At 39.4% G+C, this 21,104-nt stretch overlaps 1 protein-coding gene across 9 annotated transcripts in view; it reads right to left on the reverse strand.

The window, feature by feature from the left end:
* Nucleotides 1-21,104, reverse strand: part of birc6 (baculoviral IAP repeat containing 6) — a 97,965-nt gene that overhangs the window by 9,047 nt on the left and 67,814 nt on the right. For all 9 annotated transcript variants that reach the window (XM_069539230.1, XM_020091737.2, XM_069539228.1 and 6 more), the window contains exons 65-71: nucleotides 16,724-16,946; nucleotides 15,077-15,222; nucleotides 12,310-12,420; nucleotides 11,102-11,319; nucleotides 8,511-8,672; nucleotides 6,824-6,901; nucleotides 4,907-5,095 (exon numbers count right to left, since the gene is read on the reverse strand). In XM_069539230.1, the coding sequence (XP_069395331.1) occupies nucleotides 4,907-5,095; nucleotides 6,824-6,901; nucleotides 8,511-8,672; nucleotides 11,102-11,319; nucleotides 12,310-12,420; nucleotides 15,077-15,222; nucleotides 16,724-16,946 (1,127 nt within the window). The remainder of the gene's footprint in view (nucleotides 1-4,906; nucleotides 5,096-6,823; nucleotides 6,902-8,510; nucleotides 8,673-11,101; nucleotides 11,320-12,309; nucleotides 12,421-15,076; nucleotides 15,223-16,723; nucleotides 16,947-21,104) is intronic.

Raw genomic sequence — 21,104 nt, forward strand, 5'->3', positions numbered from 1 at the left:
GGCAGCAAAAACACTGTTTCAGCCTCTATTGAGTCAATACTGAGCCGGTAAAATCAATGACACAGGTTGTCTTTCTCATTCACTGACTAGAGTGCTGCAACGTGTGGCCAGAAGCTATATCACGGCACTATAACTAAATAAATAATGATGTGTTAGGGAAAGCCGGCAAAGTTCTAGAAGTAGTAACCAAGAATGACTATCATTAAAACTTTCTCAGGAAGATGGTGAAAGATTGTGAAACTGGCAGCAGAAACATTGTATATGGGGTCGTACGCTTCCACTAATCAGCACAGCTCAGAGATAACCACAAGCTGGGGAACTATATTAGTGCAACATTGGACATTTACAGCAGATTTCACAACCGAGCAACTCCACTGTTAATGAAGAATGGAATTCTAGTGGAGGTTTTAAGTGAGGTGCACTGGTGCTGAATCGCATACTGAGCTACTGTGGTCAACGCATCTATATGACACATTTTCTGGATGCAGCACTGTTAAAATGAGGTCAAAATGATGGATAAATGAAGAACCAGTTGTCAGGGTTAGAGAACAGTGGAGCTGTTGCCAGATAAGAGCCTGGTGTTATTCATCAACAGTAAGAGAGCAGCGGGAACAGCAAAGGTTGATATGAAGGCTTCTGATGAAGCTGTACAGCAAAGTAAGACAGCAAAAAGAAGACAGAGGCCAGCAAGCTCACACGGAGGGCATCTTCTAGGACAAGCTGAACAGCTCATTGATTTTCAGTCAGGCTAAAAGACAGGTTCCAAAGACCTGGAGGGACAGCAGTGGAAGACCACACATGTAATGACGTACTGGATTTTCCAGACAGAAACGCTGAAATGCTGTGTCAAAGAATGTAGGGCAATGAGATGGGATGTGAGTGAGGATGCCTCTCACTGCCTCTCATAAAAGCGCCACATTTCTGTGTCAAGATCCAAAGAGCTTAAGATGTAGTGTCAGGAGAAGTGACAGGATGAACTCAGGCCAGTGACAGACTTGACAGCATCAGTCTCGAGAAGCATCAGCCAAACTAACGCGGGGACAACCATGTCAGCAGACAATGCATCTTCAGAGAATAGCAGATGTAAGCCAAAAAACTGCATGTTCAACAAGCAATGCATATAGTTTTCAGGAACAGTCCACTGAGAACTAGAACTGATTGATTGTAATCGTGTTGTGTAAAAACACTTGAGGAGACTCATTGCTGTGGGTGGACATGACAGCACATAAGAGAACAGTTAACTTCGCTGTATCTAGACTTCAATTTACAACTAGTTCAGTTCAGAAAGCAGGATGTTGTGGAAATCCAGTTATTACAAGAAACAATATAAATGATAGATGCTGCAGTCGGTTACTTTGACTCACAACAGTCCTATAATATGTTGTAAAAAGTGAGCCTATATGAAATCGCTGCTGCTGACAATTAAGCTTGTAACAGTCACACAATTTTAATTAGTTTATTAATCAATCAAAATTTTAGGAGGAGTGAAGCTGCTCAATAGATTCATATAAAGAAGGTTTTGAGGATAAATGGGAATTAGATTTCTTTTGTACAATGTATTTCTTTGTCTTACAGACCCGTCAAAGTTCTTTACTCTACCTAGTCACATTCATCAATTCACACACGCACAATCATTTATTATACAATCTGTCTGTTGTTGTTAGCTGTTTATGGAAACTGCTATTGCAAATGACATCAATAAGAAGAATATATGACTCTCTAATGATTGATTAAGAAAAAAACAAATAACACCCCTTCCAAAAACACAAATCAGCTGACTTGGAACACAATGTCAAACTGAATTAAATTCATGTAAATCAAAATGGCAGTTCATTCTGAATATGAGGCTGACCCATCAGCAAACGTTATGCTATTACTTTTAAAATCCTGTTTTTGAAAACCGCTATAAAGATATGTGACATGGTTTTCCAAAACCATCTATAAAAGAGACAATATTGCACGACACTCTGTAAATCAGCATTATGTTATTCATTTTCTTTTCAGGGGACATTAGCACCCTGACTTGACTGGAGATTGCTGCATAGTTCCAGGTCAAGTCTTGCTTGAATGAGCTCACATTACAAAAAGGAGGCACAGGAAGCGCATATAAGACATTTGTGAATGTGCCCTTTGTTTGGCCCTCAGTAATGTTTTATATCCTTTTTATTAAGCATTTCTTATGGGCAGATATTCATATATTAAGCCTTTAAACCTCACATTAGGCAACTTCTTTTTACACACTTTTCTGAGGACTTCTTCCTCTGAGAACTATAACCATTGAGTGGTTTAAACATGAGAAATGTATCTTAATGGGTGACTGCTAAATCCATTTTGTTCATGGATGGCTGTTTTCCTTTCTGTGTTGATATTTGTCTCAGCTGAGAAGTTAAAAGCGCTAAAAGGCCAGTGGTGAGAAAGCACATGGGAGTATCTGACCAGGCTTAATTGAATTTCTGTGTGCGTATGTGTGAGAGTGCTCAGCCGCGTATCATTGCCAAGTCCTACTGTGTCCCCTCAGTTTCTCTCGGCCCAATGGTCCATTTCACTGGCTGAGTGATGTCACAGACCCCGCATCACCTGCTGCGCTAGACTTATATTTCACCTTCAAATCCCACAGAAATACAAGCAGCACTAGCTGTGACTTATTGGAGTGAATAATGGACATAATGCCAATCATCTAATCCAACCTTTCCTGAACCAATTCTACAAACTACAGTGAATTAGAAAACCTGTGGCTCTGCTTAACTCACAAATGAGATCAGACCCAACAAAATAATCATCACATATGTTGTGATGATCATTTTTTAGTTGATTTCTAAAAAACAACCTGTATTGATAGCATGTCCAGGCATATTGTTCACTGTAAGAATTGTAAGTTTAATGAAAGTTTGATAGGTGACAGTTGACTTCAGAAGTCACCACCACAGCCAAACAGAATAAACACTAATTTAGAACACTGACCAGCTCTGCTTTTGATTTATCACTGAAATTTAGCAAGAAAGAAACAAAAATTTGAATTATTTTGTGAAAAAGAGAAAAAAAATAGTTGAGTCTGTTATTGATACATTTACATTTCCCCACTTTCAAAGTTTTTAATTAAAACATAATTAAATTGATCTTTGGGTCTTTTTCAAATAAAAAACAGTGAGCCAAGTGAACCCGGAGTTTGAGTTTCATTTTATCTGACTTAGGGCTCTTCTGCATGATTTAATCAGATTTTCTATAAAAACATGTAGATAACTTGACATATTTTCCTCGGCTTGATTATCACAAAACAACACCAGGACTTGGAATTTAGAATAACCCATATGTGCTGTAAACCTAAAGCAACAAATCTAAAACCTTAGCATGACATAATTATATTTTCATGTTTTTCTGCAGTCCGTTTTCCTCATGTTATCCTGTCAAGGTAACAGGATCAATTTTCTTTCTTTCTTTCTCTCCCTCCCTCTATTTCTAATTTTCCTCTTCTAAAGTGCTTCCCTCCCTCAATTCCTCTTTCTTGACATTTCTGAATGAGGCAACCCTGGATGAGCAGGTTGAAAAGACTGTTATTTTTCAAGGCTGTCTCACCAGACCATCTAAAGGATCAGAAAATCAGAAAACTGAGGAGGAGAGAGAGGGGGGGGAGGGGTATGACGACCTCCAGACGATGTCATCTACCGAGGAATTAATAAGAGGGGAATTCATGATTAGAGAGAGCGCCCGAGCAACCCTCAGGGAGAATAGGTGGCTTTTTCCATTCATGTTTGGTTTGTGGACTAAAATAGGTAGAACATGTCAGGAATGGCCGAGGTATGTAACTAACATATTATGGGGATAATTCTGCATTCCATTTAAATTTTCTATTTAGTGTGCAAACTAAAATCTATAAAAATACTAATGATATAAATGATGTCCTCTGAGGGACCAATAGTGGTGAATTTTGGTTAATGTACTGACTTTAAAGGCATTCTATTCTATTCTATCAGGATCTGGCCCGAGAGGATGCTGACATTAACGGTGAATCTGTTTGTTTTTTATTCTGAAAACCATCTCTATTCTAGCACTATTACATTTGAAAAATGATTCAGTCCTCCCCATAAAACATATCTGTATGAAAGTTTGCATGTTGGTCTTATGCACTGTATCTATTTATAATATGACTGCTTCTTAACTATACTATGTCTCCTCCATTTTCTATTGGTATTCAGATATGTGTAAACAAGTGACTGTAGTTCCTTGATGGTGTCATTGTGGAATGAATAAACTAACAGTTAGGGTTTGCACAGGGGTACCAGCAAGTGTTTGCCAACTGTTTAGGTTGTGTTTTGCCTGGTAGTTATTGGACAAAATAAAGTTTCTTGTGTATTTTGGTCAGGTTTGAGATTCAGTTCTACATGGATTTACCCAGTTTATGGATCGTGAGCCAAAAACATTACTAGTTGGAGCTGAAGGGTGGAGCTGACAGCTTTAAAAAACCCCAATTGAATACTTTTGAAATTACAGCAAAGGACATTACAAAAAGGTTAAAAAGTGAATAAGTCATTCAGACTATGTGGGACTATTACATTTATCTGGAGAATATTTCCCTATGAGACAGATGTTTTGGGAGGCCTTTATCGCAAAACAATGACACTTGTATAGTTGACATCTTTTCCAAAACTGTCAGTGCCTCATGGGGAAATAAATGGTTTTGATACTGTTTTACGCAGTTTCATGCATTCAGCTTTATGCTGAAACATGTCAGCAGTTAGCTGTTCCTTGTATGTCAAGTCAGGTTCGAACCCACAGGAGCTGTGAGTTATTGGGCCTGTGTCAGGCTCAGGCCCCAGTAAATGAGGCTGATGTCGCTGTAACACTTAAGGTAACAATAACAATGGCATGTTAAAAGGACTGTTGTTATTAGTGACGGAGTGATTCCTACCTCTTTGAAGCATGGTGAGGGGTTGCGCATCTGTTCCAGCATTGCCCATTTGACGGTGGCCTGCCGGATGTTACCATCGTACTCCCGCGAGCTCTGGGTGCCGCTGGGGGTGCCACGGGAGCGTTCATACCCTGGCTCGTTGAAGTAGGGCTCAGCCACCAGGATGAGGGACTGCACCGACACTAGCACCTACAGCAGAACAAATAAAAAGAAATATTGTCATTCGTTGAAACAACTCAGGATTACTTCAATGGACTTTGAAGTCCATGGTGAATGCTAATCATAAAATATGTAGACATTAGTTTGGTTTGGTTTAAAAATAACATGCCGATACAATACATTTTTACAACTAGCTTGATCCTGCTCTGTTGGTTAATTAGACATTTTCTCAGTCTCCTCAGTATCCAGAGCCTCTGAAATGATTTGGCAGTGGTGGACACTGAGGAGAGTCTGACACGGCACGGAATATTTTGGCCCCTGTAAAGATATATCATTCAATACATCTTTATTAACAGCACGATTCATGACTTGTCCTGTCTCAAGGAGACTAAGGACATTCTCCTGCATCACTATGTCTGTTCCAAGCCACTACATTACCAACAATGACGATCTTGGGCTTGGAGGCCTGCCTGCTGGCCTCAGCCGTGCTGGAGGTGGATGAAATTGAAAATGCTCCACCAAGTGGTGATGCGTCCCTCCTATACTGGATTTTCAAAATTTCGGATATTAAACCCAGCTGATGACCGCTTGATTCCAGCCCACTCCCTTGTCTCTTATTCCCCCACCCCCTTTTTTCCATTATTGATCCGCAGCACACTAACTTGAATGATAATCAATGGAGACATCTCTATGCACTCTCCAACCCTGCAAATGAGGGAATTATTTAAAAAAAAAAAAGGAAAACAAGAAAGAAGGAGCGATCCATTTCCAAGGGCTCTGGCTTGCTGGTTGGATCAATATATATGGAAAATAAATGCAAGTGTGTGAGTCACAAACAACCAAATGAAGGTGGGGGTGTGTGTTCATGAATTTATGTGTATATCTATAAGCCTGTTCATCACTTTGGAGACCCAGTAGTCCCATAATGCTACACATTATCTATAAACGAGTCATTACAAAAAGCAGAAATATTCCCTTTACCATAAATAACATTTGAAACAAGAAGGGGGCTTGGGGAGCACATACATACACAAAGGCTAATGCCCTATCATGCAATGTTAGAATAGCAAAAAATAACAAAAAACAATCCTGGATCAGCTATACAGTTTAGGATTTGAAATTAACCTAATGGATAGGTTGTTTTAAGAAGATTATCTGACAGCAATTGCACAATCAACATTTGTTTTTTTTCAGAACATTTAGGGATAAACTGATTCCAGGATTTACAGAAATCCACCTCAAGCCAGTTTTAAAATATTTAGTTTCACTCCATAGCTCGACACTTCAGCTACAATGGACCACAGTAAGTTATGTCTTTCACTTTCTATCCTAAGAGGTTAAGAGTAAAAATAAAAGATTATATTGTGATTTCAGACATTTCAGGGGTAAGTCTTAGAACTGAGGATTTAAAGTGTAAAATATGAAAACTGTCTAAAATCAGATGGCATCAGGGCTAGCGTGCAATTGAAGCCAACTGATTCCAACTTGATGAGTGATGCTTGTGCGCAGGCACAACCTGGAGCTTCAGCCGATATTGGTTTGTGTTTGGTTTGATTACCATCGACACACTGTCACCAAAGCAAAATAATAAGTTGACTTTGAAAAGGATCCTTCATGTCAGCTGTCAAAACACCAAGTCCATTAATACAGAGCCTCTGGCAATGTAATGATGGCACAGTGATAAACTACAGCCTGTGAAACAAAGACTCAAATAACAGCCCTTCTGATATGTTCAGACAGGTGACTCTGTCAGCTCACCTGTAAAAAGCTTGAGGTCTGTGGGTTCCATTTCTCCTCTGGTCTCCCATGCCATGTATTGAGGATACTTAAACACACCTGATTTAGACACAGACACACAAAACAAGGTTAACAAAATGGATTAAGTACACCCCACACATAGAAGAGTTTCAGAATAACATCCATTGAATTGGTTCAAGATTTAGGTTTATGACATTCATAACAAAACACTTTGGGAATGTTTGTTTTTGGTGTTGTTGCATGACTTTTTCCAAAATACATAAAACTCAGTGTTTCCCATTAGCTATCTGGACTGTGGGGCCCCACCATATTCTAATTTGTCCTGACTCAGTTTTATAATGAACCAACATATTTTTTACACTTCTTATAGTAACATAACAGAAATCTAACTTGGTGCGTGCAACGCTATTTGCCACTTGCTGGCTCAAGTCGTGTGCTTGTAGTACCGCAAGTTACCATCCACGCACAGTGAAGTCACAGTTAAGCAATGCAGTTATTTTTCTAGCACAAGAACTTCTCTTTCACTCTTTAGTCTGTTGCACATGAGAGTGACCTTTGGGCTATGCACCCCTGTTACTGCCATAGATTTAATTATTTCTGTGGGAAATGCATAATGCATAATAATAATAATAATAATACCCTAGCATATACACTCAGTTTCTTAGGTAGACTTAGCTGAAAATAATGTTAATAGTCCTGCCATAAATCCTACCCTCATGAAGGTTATGTTTGGGTTGTTACAGTTTCAAGGTGTGATAGTTCAACTTTTTCTATTAGTAAAACTTGGATAATGGCTCCATCCATTTTGTTCCTATTTATCTTCAATTAACACTAACACCTGACTTGTGCTCTATACTAAATCTGTCAAAATGTGTAGCTGCTTCAGATCACTGTTCTTATTCAACCTGATCCTGGAGCATGGCTCACAGGTTCCAAGACAAAAAGACATCCAGCTGAATATGAACCCTCAGCAACAAGCTTCTGATGATGCATATGTCTTTCTTCCACTTAACCAACCATTCACCCCTCATCACTTGTGCTGAATGGGGGCTTCCTTCACTCTAGCCCTTCCATTGATGTGGGAAGTTCCAGGTATTTCTTATAGAAGTTGTCTGCCCATTATGGAAATATATGTGGACTGTCAGTGGGTGCCTAATGAGGTGCAGCAGATTGGGTAAGCCTCAGCACCTTGACCCCAGCTCCTAAATGGAAAGAAGCCAAGGCCTCTGGGGAAGAGCTATACATTTTCAAACATATCTGAAGGAAGCCCTGAGCAAAATCAATTTTTAAATAAAAACTCTGCCAGAGCTAGGAAGATCTACAGATACAGATATATATTGGGTTAATTTGACGGTTTAAGTCCATCATGGGTGATTGATTGAAGACCAGGCAGGTTATTTTTCTGGTCCATTTCACTTTTGATTTTTTCTATACATGTTGCAAAATGAGTTTTTATTGTATTTCCACAGGATTTTGACACACAACAATTATCAGTATATAAAAGTGAAGTACATATTGTCGGCAGGCAGATGACACATTCTGAATCTCTGCACTGTTATTTAGTTAAAAATGCAGAAAAGTCATTTGAGAAAAGTCAAAGTGTCATTTTTGACACATTTATCTAAAGGGTAAAAAGCTCCATCACATTTACTTGACAGAAGAATAACACGAGCATTTTTCAACTCACTTTGCCGTCATTGTAGAGGTTAGGGTTAAAGCGCACACTGTGTCCGCCTGTAGTCTCCAGGTTGACCAGCGGTGGTGAGTTGGGATAATCTTGGGGAAAATACACATCAAACTCGAAGCAGCCGTTGGCGTATGGCGTGTCAGCTGGACCTGTGATGAGAACCTGTAAATCCAAAGAGTAGAGGTATTTTTAACACACCGTTACACATTTCACAGCAAGAAGGTTCATTAAAGAAAGGTGTATATACTCAAATATTAGTAAATGTGGCTTAAACAAAGGGCAAAGAGCTAAATAGTAATTGGGAAATGGTGCTGCCCTTTTTAAGATTATTCCACAGTCACAAGAATGTAATTAGCACACAGACTAAAGGGTGTAATTAGCCAGAGAATGATATCAAATCTATCTACAGTACTCGCATTACTACGCATTCGTAGCAAAATCCAATTTATTTACTCACTAAAAGAGATTTGCTCATTAAACAAAGACACAAAAGCACATAAAAAACATATAAGGCCCTGAATACGTAAAGGCATATGACAAACACATATTTCAAATGACTACCAATACATTACATACACTGATAAACCGTATCCATAATTACTAAGTAGGCTTCAAGGATTTAAAATTTAAGAGAAGCACTTTATTCACAGGCTGGGCTGGGAAAGCAAACCTGGATAACCAGCAGTGAACAGAGATGGACATTGTGTGTTGAGCAAATTCTGACTTGTAAGAATATGGTTTAGATGAGGTGAAATGTTTTTATGAATATTAAAATGTAATTACAGAGTAGGGGTGGGAATCTCTAGGCACCTCATGATTCCAATTTAGAGGGCTACGATTCCATGATAAAATGATTACTGATGCATCATACAATTTCATTTCTATACATGATTTCTTTTTTTCACTGTGTGACTAGAGGTGTGCATCTATCATATCATCTATTGTTGGTGTTTATAGTTAAAGTGTAAAATGAGCACAGGTCAGCGGGAGAGTGGAGGAAGGACACTCAGAGAGGAGACTCTGACACAGTAAAAGACAATGCGTCTGTCCTGATCCTGAAGCAGCGGTGGTTATAATTATGCAGTAGTGGAACATAGCTAAAAAAGAATTTTCCTCACCTCAATTACTGAGTCTGGTTGAATTAAATAGTCAATAAAAGGCTACAGGCTGTACTCCAAGTGACCAATCAGAAGAGCAGGGACAACAGGCACTGTACTTCTCAAAAGTCAATTTGACGTTTGCTTATCATAGCAACGTGCTCACAGGACTTGCATTTGTCCACAAACAGTAGAAATATTCTCTCAAGAGAATGGTCTTCTGCTCACAGACACTGTTCTCTGCACTCATGACGCATGGTTTTTATGTGCATACGTTTTGAGACTAAATGCTTTCGGCGTGAATACTGCTTAAAGCCTGGATGACTGAAAACATCCAGACACACCTGACAAAGGGTAACGTCACCTATCTGATTGGATATGATTTCTCTCCTGCAAGAGCAAGTGATCTATCCCACCCTAAACATCATCATCACGTCTGTACAGTAGCAACGGAGTAGCCACAAGTCAAATGACAGGAGAGGTGTTCACAAAGGCTGAGTGGAATCTGAAGGACTCCTGGTATACAGCCTGGAGGAAAATGGGTTCTTTATTTTTTCACAGAAATGCAAACATCCTGTTGTAAACCACCACAGTATTCTTCCGTAGTGTTTTTATGTCGACTGACATGACTCTACAACGCTAATCTTTCTTGAGGGTGCTGGGTGGAACTCATGCATAAAGTTTATTTTGACTTCAGACCCAACATTTGTACTGCACTTCAACAAGAAGTCTGGTGAGGGAACAATAAAGAAAGCAGCAATGTGACGGGGATCACTGTCCCTTTATGTTGATGCTGCTCCTTGAGCCAAACATTGTTTTGGGGGGGAATCATGAACATGTTTGCATATATCACAAGACTGCCCTTCGGTTACAGGTCTGTTGGCTGAGGACTTTGTGAACACAGCCGGTTTAAAATAAGGCATGGTTGTTGTGCTTTGTCATGCACCTCCCAATGGCTGAGGATCTAATAGTAAACAAGGTAAACGTACTGCTATACACTGATGTGTGTTTGGAGTGATTTTTTGTTGTTATTTTGCTACTGTCTTTAGTTAAAGCGATCTTTTGCCAAAACCAAGCTAGACGGATGAGGACTTTGACATTAAGAAAAGGAGATTCTGCCATTAATCAAGTTGTCGGGGATACAGCCATTTATTAAATGTCACTGGAGGAATGAGTAAGAGTAAGAGCTGTCAATAACAAGCCGTATGGTAAAATCACCAGTCGTAGTAGCACAGTACACAACATCCTTCAGGAAGACACAAAAGTTCACTCTAATTCTATTCTAGAACTGTTGGTTTCTATTAATCTCAGGGTACATCCCCATACAAACCAGACAGTTCTGTGCCTCTCAGTTTCAGGATATCAGTTTTCTCATAACAATGGCAGTTACATACAATACACACAACAGTCATCAAAACCAATTATGAATGCCTCAGTTTTTACACCGTTTAAAAAAGGTCATGCTGTGGTGCCTAAGAATGTCGAGTACTTTACCTTCATGATGTCCAGCCTCTCCTCATCACAGCGGACAAACACGCTGGATGAGGATGACAGGGGCAGAGAGGTGGACAGGGTGACGGCCTCCTGAGCGAGACGGCGGGATCTGGCTGCACTGTTTGTATCACTGGCGTTCTTCACCTGAGACATGTAGTGATAGTTCACCTTGAACATAAGCTTGCCATCTTCGTCCTCGGAAACCATCTCAAAGGTGTCTGGACAGGGAAAAGACAAGTGTGAGTGTCACAATTTTTTTTTTGAAAACATGGAATGTTGCTTCCAATTTAATATTTATATATTTATCTATAAAATAATTTAAGATTACTTGTCATTGGACAAAATGTCACCATGTCTTTTATTTTAATTTTGAAAAACCATGTATGTCTGGATAGCAGGCCAGCAGGAGCCAGTCAGATTTACCTTTATCCTGAGCATACCCTCAACTTTGGCCATTATCACTGATTGCAAGGCCAAAACACTTATGCTAAGGTGCACAACTGAAGTTATGTCCCTAACATCCACTGTTTGCCACTAACATCTACAGGTAGTTGGTAACCTAAATTGTGCAGATGACCTTCAAAGATACAAGGGATATTCATATCTTGTCCTATTTAAAAAAAAAAAAAAAAAAAAAAGCTCATGCTCACTGGTTATGTCAGTAAAAACTACAATAATGTTTTGTTATAGTGAGTCACAGTCTGGCTGTCAATGTCTCCAGCCTTTCTCTGCTGTCTGCACAGTGAAACAACACTGTTTACACTCAAGTCACTTGCAATTACTTCAGACATCAAGCTGCTTGCAAAATCAATTGCAACACAGCAAAACCAGTGTAATTAATCATGACATGGCTGAATGGAGAGTGATGGACAAGTCAAAAGGGATGAGCAGGATGGGAACATAGTCTGAGTCTGCTTCCCTCTCAGAGTTCTGGCATGATGGCATTATGGATCATATCAGACAGGAGAGGGAGACAGAAAAAATGTGTGTGTGTGTGTGTGTTTTTATGTGTTTGAGGAAAAACGATGAGCAGCAGAGGAACAGTGAATTATGGATGTTTTTGCTGTTGATTTGCTGACATGTTTGCTCAAAGTAACATGAAAATCACATTTTTCACCAGTTTTAAAAAGGATGTATTCTACATAAATGTGCATGCGCATGCACATGTACGCACACAGACACACCCAAAAGCAAATACATTAACTTACCAAACTGTAGCTTCTTCATGGCAGCAACATATTTTTCCTCTAGAGAGCGTAGAATGGACAGGGGCTTGGGTCGGCTTGACACCCTTCTTGAAGACTCCACCAGCTTCCGCTCTGAAGGGGAGGAGGGATTAGGGACGAGGAGCAAAAATCACGAAGACCAGAGTGAAAACAGAGCAGAGTCGGGGCATTCAGAGAGTGACAGTGACACAGAGGCATCAGCTCCAGAATGTCTTCACCTGTGAAAATCCTGCAGGGCCAGTCTGCCACAGGGCTATTTATCACAAGAGTCACCTTAGCAAGCAACCGGTGCTCTGATCTTTATCAAACAGACACACATATTCAGGCATGCACACAAAGCAGCATGACAAAAAGCCGGCTGGAAACAACTAGGACAATCTTAACAAGGCCTGTGAGATTGATATATTGAATACTTTTTGGGACTTGTTTTGTGACTCATAACCTTCCTCAATTCAAGTGGATAAACTGATGCTCTCTGCAAAACACTACACAGCAAATGTAACACTCCCATTACATAGCTTCTTTATTATGTTGTTCTTTGTGGTTTCTGTGGTATACGGTCATCCAGTTTACTGCGGAGGCATGTTGAAATTAGAATTACCATCTCGCAGTTGTACGCCTCCATCAGCCACCCAAGATGCAGGAAATAGGGTCACTATTCCCCTTCTGTTCGAGAGCTATGGTGGTGAATAATGACCAGAAAAGTGATCTTTATGACAATATATTGAAGTCAACCTTTGATTTTTTTGTTTAAAATGTTATCACTTCATCGTTTTATAGAATTTGATTTGTGTCTGAAATTTCTCATAACAACTAGTGCTTGAATTATTGAGCTATGGGGGAAAAAAAATTGTGAACTTTGACATTTGTCCACCAAAATCACTTGAGAGTCCAAGTGAAATTTTTTCCGAATTTTTGAACAATTCCATTCTGGTTTTTCTATATCAGATATCTTGTTCACAATAGTGGGCTGGTCCAACATAATGCTTTGGTACAGATGCATAAAAGATTCAACCATGACTGATCATAGACTTCAGATTGGATGTAGATTGATAAACAATGGAGGCAACAAACACTCACTGTAAGTTCCTTTAGATGCAAGTTGTGATTACCTTTAAAAGTTGTTGAGGAGAACGTTAGAGAGCCATATATTGCATCAACATTTGTAGAAAATTATGGATTTGGCAAGGAAGTCTCTGACAGCACCTCTCGACATTAATATATCAGGAAAAACATATTGTAGATTGATATAAAAGTCTACTCTATGTAGCAGTTCTCATCTGTCAAACTACTGTTTCCAAGATCAAGGATTTACTTCTATGTATTTACCATTAGTCAATTCAAACAACAGATCTTTAATCCAACCTAGAGACTGTAAGAAGTAATGATGAATAAATAGGAGCACATCTGCTGATATCATCATTGATTTGGACTGTTCTGTTAGGACAAGTATATCGATACTTCACAGGAATACTTCTCTTCCTCAATCAATACTGTCCAGCTCCTATCTGATCATAGCTCCTCTCAGAGATGTTTCTTAAAGCCTCTGTACTAATTAAATGATTATACATCTGTCAAGGCCCTGATGTTGCAAGCTCTGCACTGTACAATTCTGTATGATGTGTGATTCCCGAGGCCTTCATAATATGGATTTCTCTATGAGAAGTGACATGACATTGATCTTTATCCGTATCCCCTACCCCACATGCACACTTCCACCACATGTAATGGCCAGTTCCCCACCTAAGTGATCACTAAGACGACCGTCGATGAGGACCGAGCATAAAAAACCTCCGAAAGGAGCTGGAGGAAATGGGCGGGTGGGGGATAATTAATATTGTGTACTATGTAGGCATGGTAATAGGGGAGGTGTAATGATTCATCATGTGGAGGACTTCGATGGTGCTACTTGCTTAAGGTGACTAATGACTTGTAAGAAGAATGCCCTTTCTTTCTCTATCTCTTTATGTACAAAAACAACTTAAGACATCTGTACTTTGCCCCGAACAATCGTTCAACGTCTAAATCATGTGATACAACTTGAAGAGGCTGTCCATCTTCTTCACAGGGCTTAGAAGAGCCTCAGAAAAGATGCCAAGGAACATGGAAAAGTTTTAGAAACGGGACATCAGCAGTGCACAGTCCATCACTGACTTCCAGAGTCACAGAGTCTCTTAACAACACGTTTCAGGCAGTACCAAAGGCTGAGTCTGACCTGAAGCTTTAGACTGCTGGGTCAAGTTGAATGTTCAAAAACAGGCCAATAGCATTCTTGATTAAGATTAAATTGTTTAGTCATTCACAGCTGAGGGAATTCAGACATTTTGGTAAGCTAAACTTAGAGACCCATTTTCATGTCCTTGTACCAAGAGGGCAGGACACAGATGAAGGTGTGAAGGAAAAATGGAAAGAGAGAGAAAGGTGGGACCTGGTGTAATAATTTAGATAAAGCTGAACATTTCTGGATGGCAGCCAACAAAGGGGTTTTGGTGAGAGCAGATATTCAAATATGATAAAGAATTGCTAGAATTTGTATGCGTTTTACAGATTCTCAATTTCTCAAACGCATTTTATCTGAAACTGGGTTTCGGTGGAATATAAATTCAAATGTACTGATATAAACTGCATACTGCTGCAACCCAAGACTGTCCACGCTGGGATTTGAATGAAACAGATACAAAATGGAGAATGTGACATCAGCTGCTAAAGTGTTTGGCAATAAAACCACATGTGTATGTTGCATACATACCCTGGTTGGCCTGCCGCAGACTGGTAGTAGCGGTGTAGACGATCTCAGCTGTCCTCTGGATGTCAGGTACCAGCAGAGTCAACCCCTCTGGCTCTGGATCTGAGCTATCTGTCTTCATCACACCTTTACCCTTATCTTTCTTTGACCTAAAACACAAACGTTATTCATCCAGTTACAGCAAGTGTTGAATGTTGTTCTATAACTTGAATTTTAGAAATATATTTTTTTGTTAGAAGGTGAAGTGTTACACAGGTTTAATTATTTTCTCATTATGCTTCCAAAAGACAGTGTAGCATTTTTGGGCATAACATCAAATGCATCAATGTGCCAACCTTCCTCGAAGACTTCAGTCAGCAGTGTTCTAATTAGCTCAGTCTGACTTTGGTGTGACACACGATTTATTCAACTTTTTTATCAAACTATAACCATTTAAAGTATGCCATATGAGCTATGGATGGTTTGTTTAAACACAATAATACTGTGATCAAATATGTAACTATATCCTATACTAATCAAATACTTTTTCTGTGCCTTGAAAACTGCTTATCTATTCTGCCCACTCCAAAATTCTAGTGATTCCACATCCTAATATTAGAGACATTCCTGTTACTATCCCCTTAATGCACATCATAACCTTATAGAAGAGACATAGGAATTGATGTGGTCTACAAATCGTTGACTGAGTTACAGATTTAGATAACACATTTCTTTTTTAAGCCTGTTAACAGAGCTGATCATTCTTCATCTATTAACAAAGCAGCAAAATAAGTGCAGACATGAAGAGCTAATCATACTGTAAGTTTAAAGCTTGCTGTGATGTAAAATAGTGACTGGACTGCGTACAGCCTCCACTGTTGTCTCACTGATTTATCGGAACTATTATCTTTATCTCCTGTTGAACCTTAAATGAACCATGCTGCCACACAATGGCTGCTGGAACATTCACGATGGGCATGTTCTAAAAATACCATCAGATACATCATTACTCTGTGTACATACAGAGTGTATACATACACATAAAATTGAGTAGAGTATGTTGACCAGAAGCTTGCAGGAGATGAGATCACTTATCTGAAGATGTTGTAGACTGATCTCCTAGAATGTATATCCAATTGTTAATATGAGTGTGTGTATCAGGTTTAGTACTTAGCGCTCAGCAAAAGAAATGCACCCCCCCAGCATAGTGGAATTTTCTGCTGAGACTAAAGTCTTTTCTCTTCCATAATAAAACACAACAGATTCTCGACATGTCCCTGACCACCTCAAAAGCAGCGAAGTGACTGAATGCCTCTTCGATGTTCAATGCCTCTTGGGGCACATTCCCGTAATTCAGGGTGGATTTCAAAGCCAAGTGTGAACAGGGCTATAGATGTTAAGAGCAGTATTGGAGAGAGGAGGACCGTGAATGATACTGAGGTGAATTTAAAGATTGATAAGATTATGGCTGAATCAAAGTGTTAAATAAAACATTACTGGTCATGTATGAAGTAAGCTTTAGCCAATAAGATGATTAAACAAATGTGTCTCCATTCACCTTGATGTACTGTGTAACATTTGTGGTCCCTCTTTAAAATGTAAAAACCTGAGAAAACACGTTACATTATTCCATTAAGTCTCATTAAGTTAAATGCATTTGCTCCATCTTACCTGAGGCGATTGGTATACGTGTCCACGCATGTCTTCATCTTGGCCAGCAGCATACCAACAGACGTCTGTCCCTCAGAGTGCTCTTCATCCTCGTCCTCCTCATCCTGCCCTGGGTCCCCAGACAGAGGCAGCAGCAGAGGGACCAGGGCTGTGCAGGTGGAAATGGCTCTCAGCAGCTCCAGTAGTGCTCGATATAAAGGCACATGGCGTGCCATATCCAGAACTGCAGAGAAAAGAAGAATACCCAAGTTTAAGATGCTTAAAAGGACAGAAGAACCAAAAGGACACGTTTTTTTTCTAAAACAGATTTCCTTTAAACCCATGATTACATTTACACCTGCCTTATATTGTTTTTTGCACTTTACGTCACTAAACATTAGATTTTCAACTGTTCAAAATGGGAGGAATCACACACACTTCAGAAATTATCATTAGGCACAGAACTAAGCATTTAGTAGTGAGGAATAGGGATGTTTTTCAGAGTTACAAATGATGCTGACATCCAAATGTTTCGCAGGAAATCTTTACTAACCAAATGGAATCATGCCACTGTTATAAACCACAGTACTGGGAGAGGTTTAGAAACAACTGTGAGAAATCATGACAAACAAATTAGAAAAACTAGATGTCATCGAAGACTCTGTGTTTATATTATTTATATAATAATTTTTTGCCATGGGTCGTCTCAACCAGCACTGTACAGAAGCCAATCAGATACACGGGTGTGTTGAGACTGTGTAATAATTATCTACAGGCTCACCATGTAAGACACACCATTTTCTGAGAACAGGGCTGTTTCGTGTGAGTGGAGGTACTTGTGCATCCGTGTGCCTGCCCTGAGTGTCAGCTTCAAAATAAACAGAACAGCTCTTGTTTGTGGTCCCCAGACTATTTTACATTTATATTGAAATACCCAGCTCCCTACTACTACTCCCTCCATTTGCACAACACTGACCTTCCCAGGCATTAATCTGCTCTCAGATCCTTTAACCAGTGTTTCTGGATGACATCTAGCATAGAATCCCAATCCCTTCTAGATACTACACTCATAACTCATCAGAATGCCTCCTCCTGCTCCGTGCCAATGTCAGACTTGTTTTTCTTTCCACTGTGGGTAATAAATGCCAAGCAGACTTGAGTGAAAGAGAAAAGAATAAAAAAGAGGGAGTAGAACATCACCAACACATGCCTTTTTAAATAATGGGATAATAAAGAAGGGGAGAAATAAAGGACACCACTGGGCATCATTGGCAAACCGCACTTGGGTTTTTATTTTCATGCAGCCTGTAATCGTCCATTATACTCATTTTTCAGCCATTAGAAAATATCTGCACTAGCATAACATGTGGAGGACAGAAGAATTCTATGTTATCAACTTTGATTGTTTGAACCAAAAATATGCTACAACATTTCTACTTCAAATCATGTTTTAACAATGATTTTGGCAACAACACTTTAACTCAACCAGTCATTGAGTGACTTTGGTGTTTCCATGAAAGTGAGCTTGACATATTTGGTTTTTAAGTGGAACTTCTGAACACTGTTTGGCTATCATCATAAAAAAAAACACCTTATAATACAAATGCAAGAATGTCATTTTCACAACATTCTAGCGCACAACAAAAAATTACTCTATGCACCAACTTTCCCTGTTCCATAAATATACTCAACTTCCATGAAATCCAAGAAACTCCACCCCCAATTGGAGGCCAGAACAGTGGTGCAAAGCCAGCAGTAAAGAGAAAAATCAGACCCTGTTCTCAGTCACAGGAAGAGCAGCGGCCCAAAGAGGCAAGACATCCATCACAGTTATGACAATCTTGGTAGTGCTGACCTGCAGTCATTGCAGTGCTACATACAGCGAAGCCTCCACTCGTGATTTAGGGCCTTCTGGGGGGCGTACAGAGATTGGTGCAGCGTATAGCCATGTTGAATGCTGGGGCTGATTAATAGTTAACAAAGGCCTGTAGACCTGAATGTGAGTGCCTGCGATGAGTTAGCGTGGCATGTGTAAGAGCAGCTTGAAATAAAGGTGCTACTGTTGGACTCTAACGTCTCCCAGTTCGCCCATGTAGGCTGACCTAGTTTGGAAGCAATTGCCTCACTGAAATAGTGTACCAGGAAGTTGCATCTAAAATCACATTGTGAATCATCCAGAAACACACACAAAATCACCTATATAAAGGTCAAAGTTGAAGATCAAGCTTTAGATTTAGATTCTATAGATGCACTTAAAACATCTACTAGACCTAAGGTCACAGATGGAGCTGAATAGAAGGTTATTAGAGGTGCTTGTTAGGCTGTTGGAGTGATCCAGGGAATCTAACACAGTAGGGTAGGCTGTACCATATTGCACAATACAGAAATAACATTTACAGCTGGTACTAAAAAATGTAGACCCAGTGAACAAGGAGGTACTGATCCAGCAATTAAAAATAAAATGTTTTCTTCTTTGTACCAAGTCAAAAACAAAAAATGTTTTTGAAAAATGTTCATCTCAGTGAACTTGTTTCTAGTGTCATTTCTCTTCTATCAGTTGAGAACATGATTTCAACATTATTTTCAGTTTTTTTAAGCAGGAGCTTCCACTTCCTGTCTAATCAGCTGTTTGTGCTACTGAGAGTCACGGGCAGAACCACCTGTTCATCCAGTTAATCACCATCTTTTAGAAAACAACAGCAATACATAAGACACAAACAGAAATATTATGATTTAAAAAATAGGAATCAAACAGTGTAGATGAACTGCAAGTGTGAATGGTACATGGTAGCATTATTGCCCCTATTGTGCACCAACACATATTCAGGGGGACAAATAATTGGTAAAACAGGCCAGGATGCCCGACCTTTACTCTATGACTTTGAGTGACTACGTCAGGCTCTTCAGTTATCAAACAGCAGGCAAGGGCTGTGGTAAATACCAAAGTCCTAAACGATTCTGGAAAAGTAAAGATTAGAATATCAGGCCAGTCATTCCCTCGATGATTGTGGTCATGCTCAGTGGAAATTTCGGTGAACATATTTGATCAGCTTCAACTCAAATTTTTAACAAATATCCATAAGATTTGTAAGAATTAGCCAATTATCCCTCTGAAAGTTTAAGTTCTAGTTTGTTATAAAGTACATGGGCTGTCCATAGTGGTAAGGTCACTGTTAATGGATTTCATTTGTGAAAGTTAATAGAACCTGTCCAGAAAAACTGTCTGAGCAAACATGGATGAATATTTAATATTTGTTCTGTGCGAGCTATCCAAAAGTTAAACAAGCTGAGCCACATAGTCAGGCAGGTGGAATTCATTACATGTCCTGACACTTTGCCTTCATTTCACAGCAGCTGTTCTTTTCACGAATAAGAGGAAATTTCATAAGAGAGACAACTGACGACAAGAGGTTTTTAATCTTGTCCATGACTTTTCTTATATGTGAGTAATAAGAATATTTATTTTTTACTATTTTAGATGTCCTTTCTCAAGTCTACCTTGATAACAACATCTAGTGTTGGATACAGCTTGGTCAAATAGTTGGAGATAACAGTGATAACCAACCAGAGACAATTCTGCACCATTATCAAATGCCAAACTGAGAAATTCTAATTAACCCCAAACCCCGGTTGTCCACTCTTGTCTCCTGCCTTACTTTTCATCCAATTTAGTACCTACTCTGCCCTCCAGTTCCTTGTGAAGATGAGAAGATTCCTGCAATTACAGCTGACAGACTGACGTTTGGTATTTGACTGGGGGTATAGAATGAGGGAGGGGGCATCCACACAGGAAACAAAGATGGTTTTGAAAGGGAAACTTGTTTAGAAATGGACACCTCTGTGCTGTTAAATTACTGAACACAGTGCCACAGTGGGGCTAAGAAGTGAGGAAAATTGCGATGTGAAAACATGAAGTATTCATATCCATATTTGAGAGACAATAACAGCTAACTTTAGATATCTGAATTTCACTATGGGGGGCAGAATCCCTGCTGCCAAAATGCTAATGCTTCAATAAACCACAATACCTCTGAAATTCCTTCAACTTAATGGATACAAACACCCCTGGTCAGATAAAGCTTTTTTGCCTCCAAGTGGAATGACACTAATCATCAAAGCAGCTCATAACTCAGCTCTAGGGACAATGGCCCGTTTATAATGAGGGTAGCTGTGCATTAAAGCTCACAGAATGAACAACTTGATAATTTCCCTAAATTGGCTGGTGCTGCAAGTGTGTGTATGTGTGGGTGTACGATCATATAACAGAGAACCCGCCCTACATTCATCAATGATGTGCATTTATTTATAAAGCATCTCATAGTTTCCTAACGCACTGTTGTAATCATCCAAGAAAACTGAATAAACTGATAAAATGCTGCTTACACAAGCTTTTACAAGTGGG

This window comes from Paralichthys olivaceus, chromosome 14 (assembly GCF_024713975.1).
Source record: "Paralichthys olivaceus isolate ysfri-2021 chromosome 14, ASM2471397v2, whole genome shotgun sequence".
NCBI lineage: Eukaryota > Metazoa > Chordata > Actinopteri > Pleuronectiformes > Paralichthyidae > Paralichthys > Paralichthys olivaceus.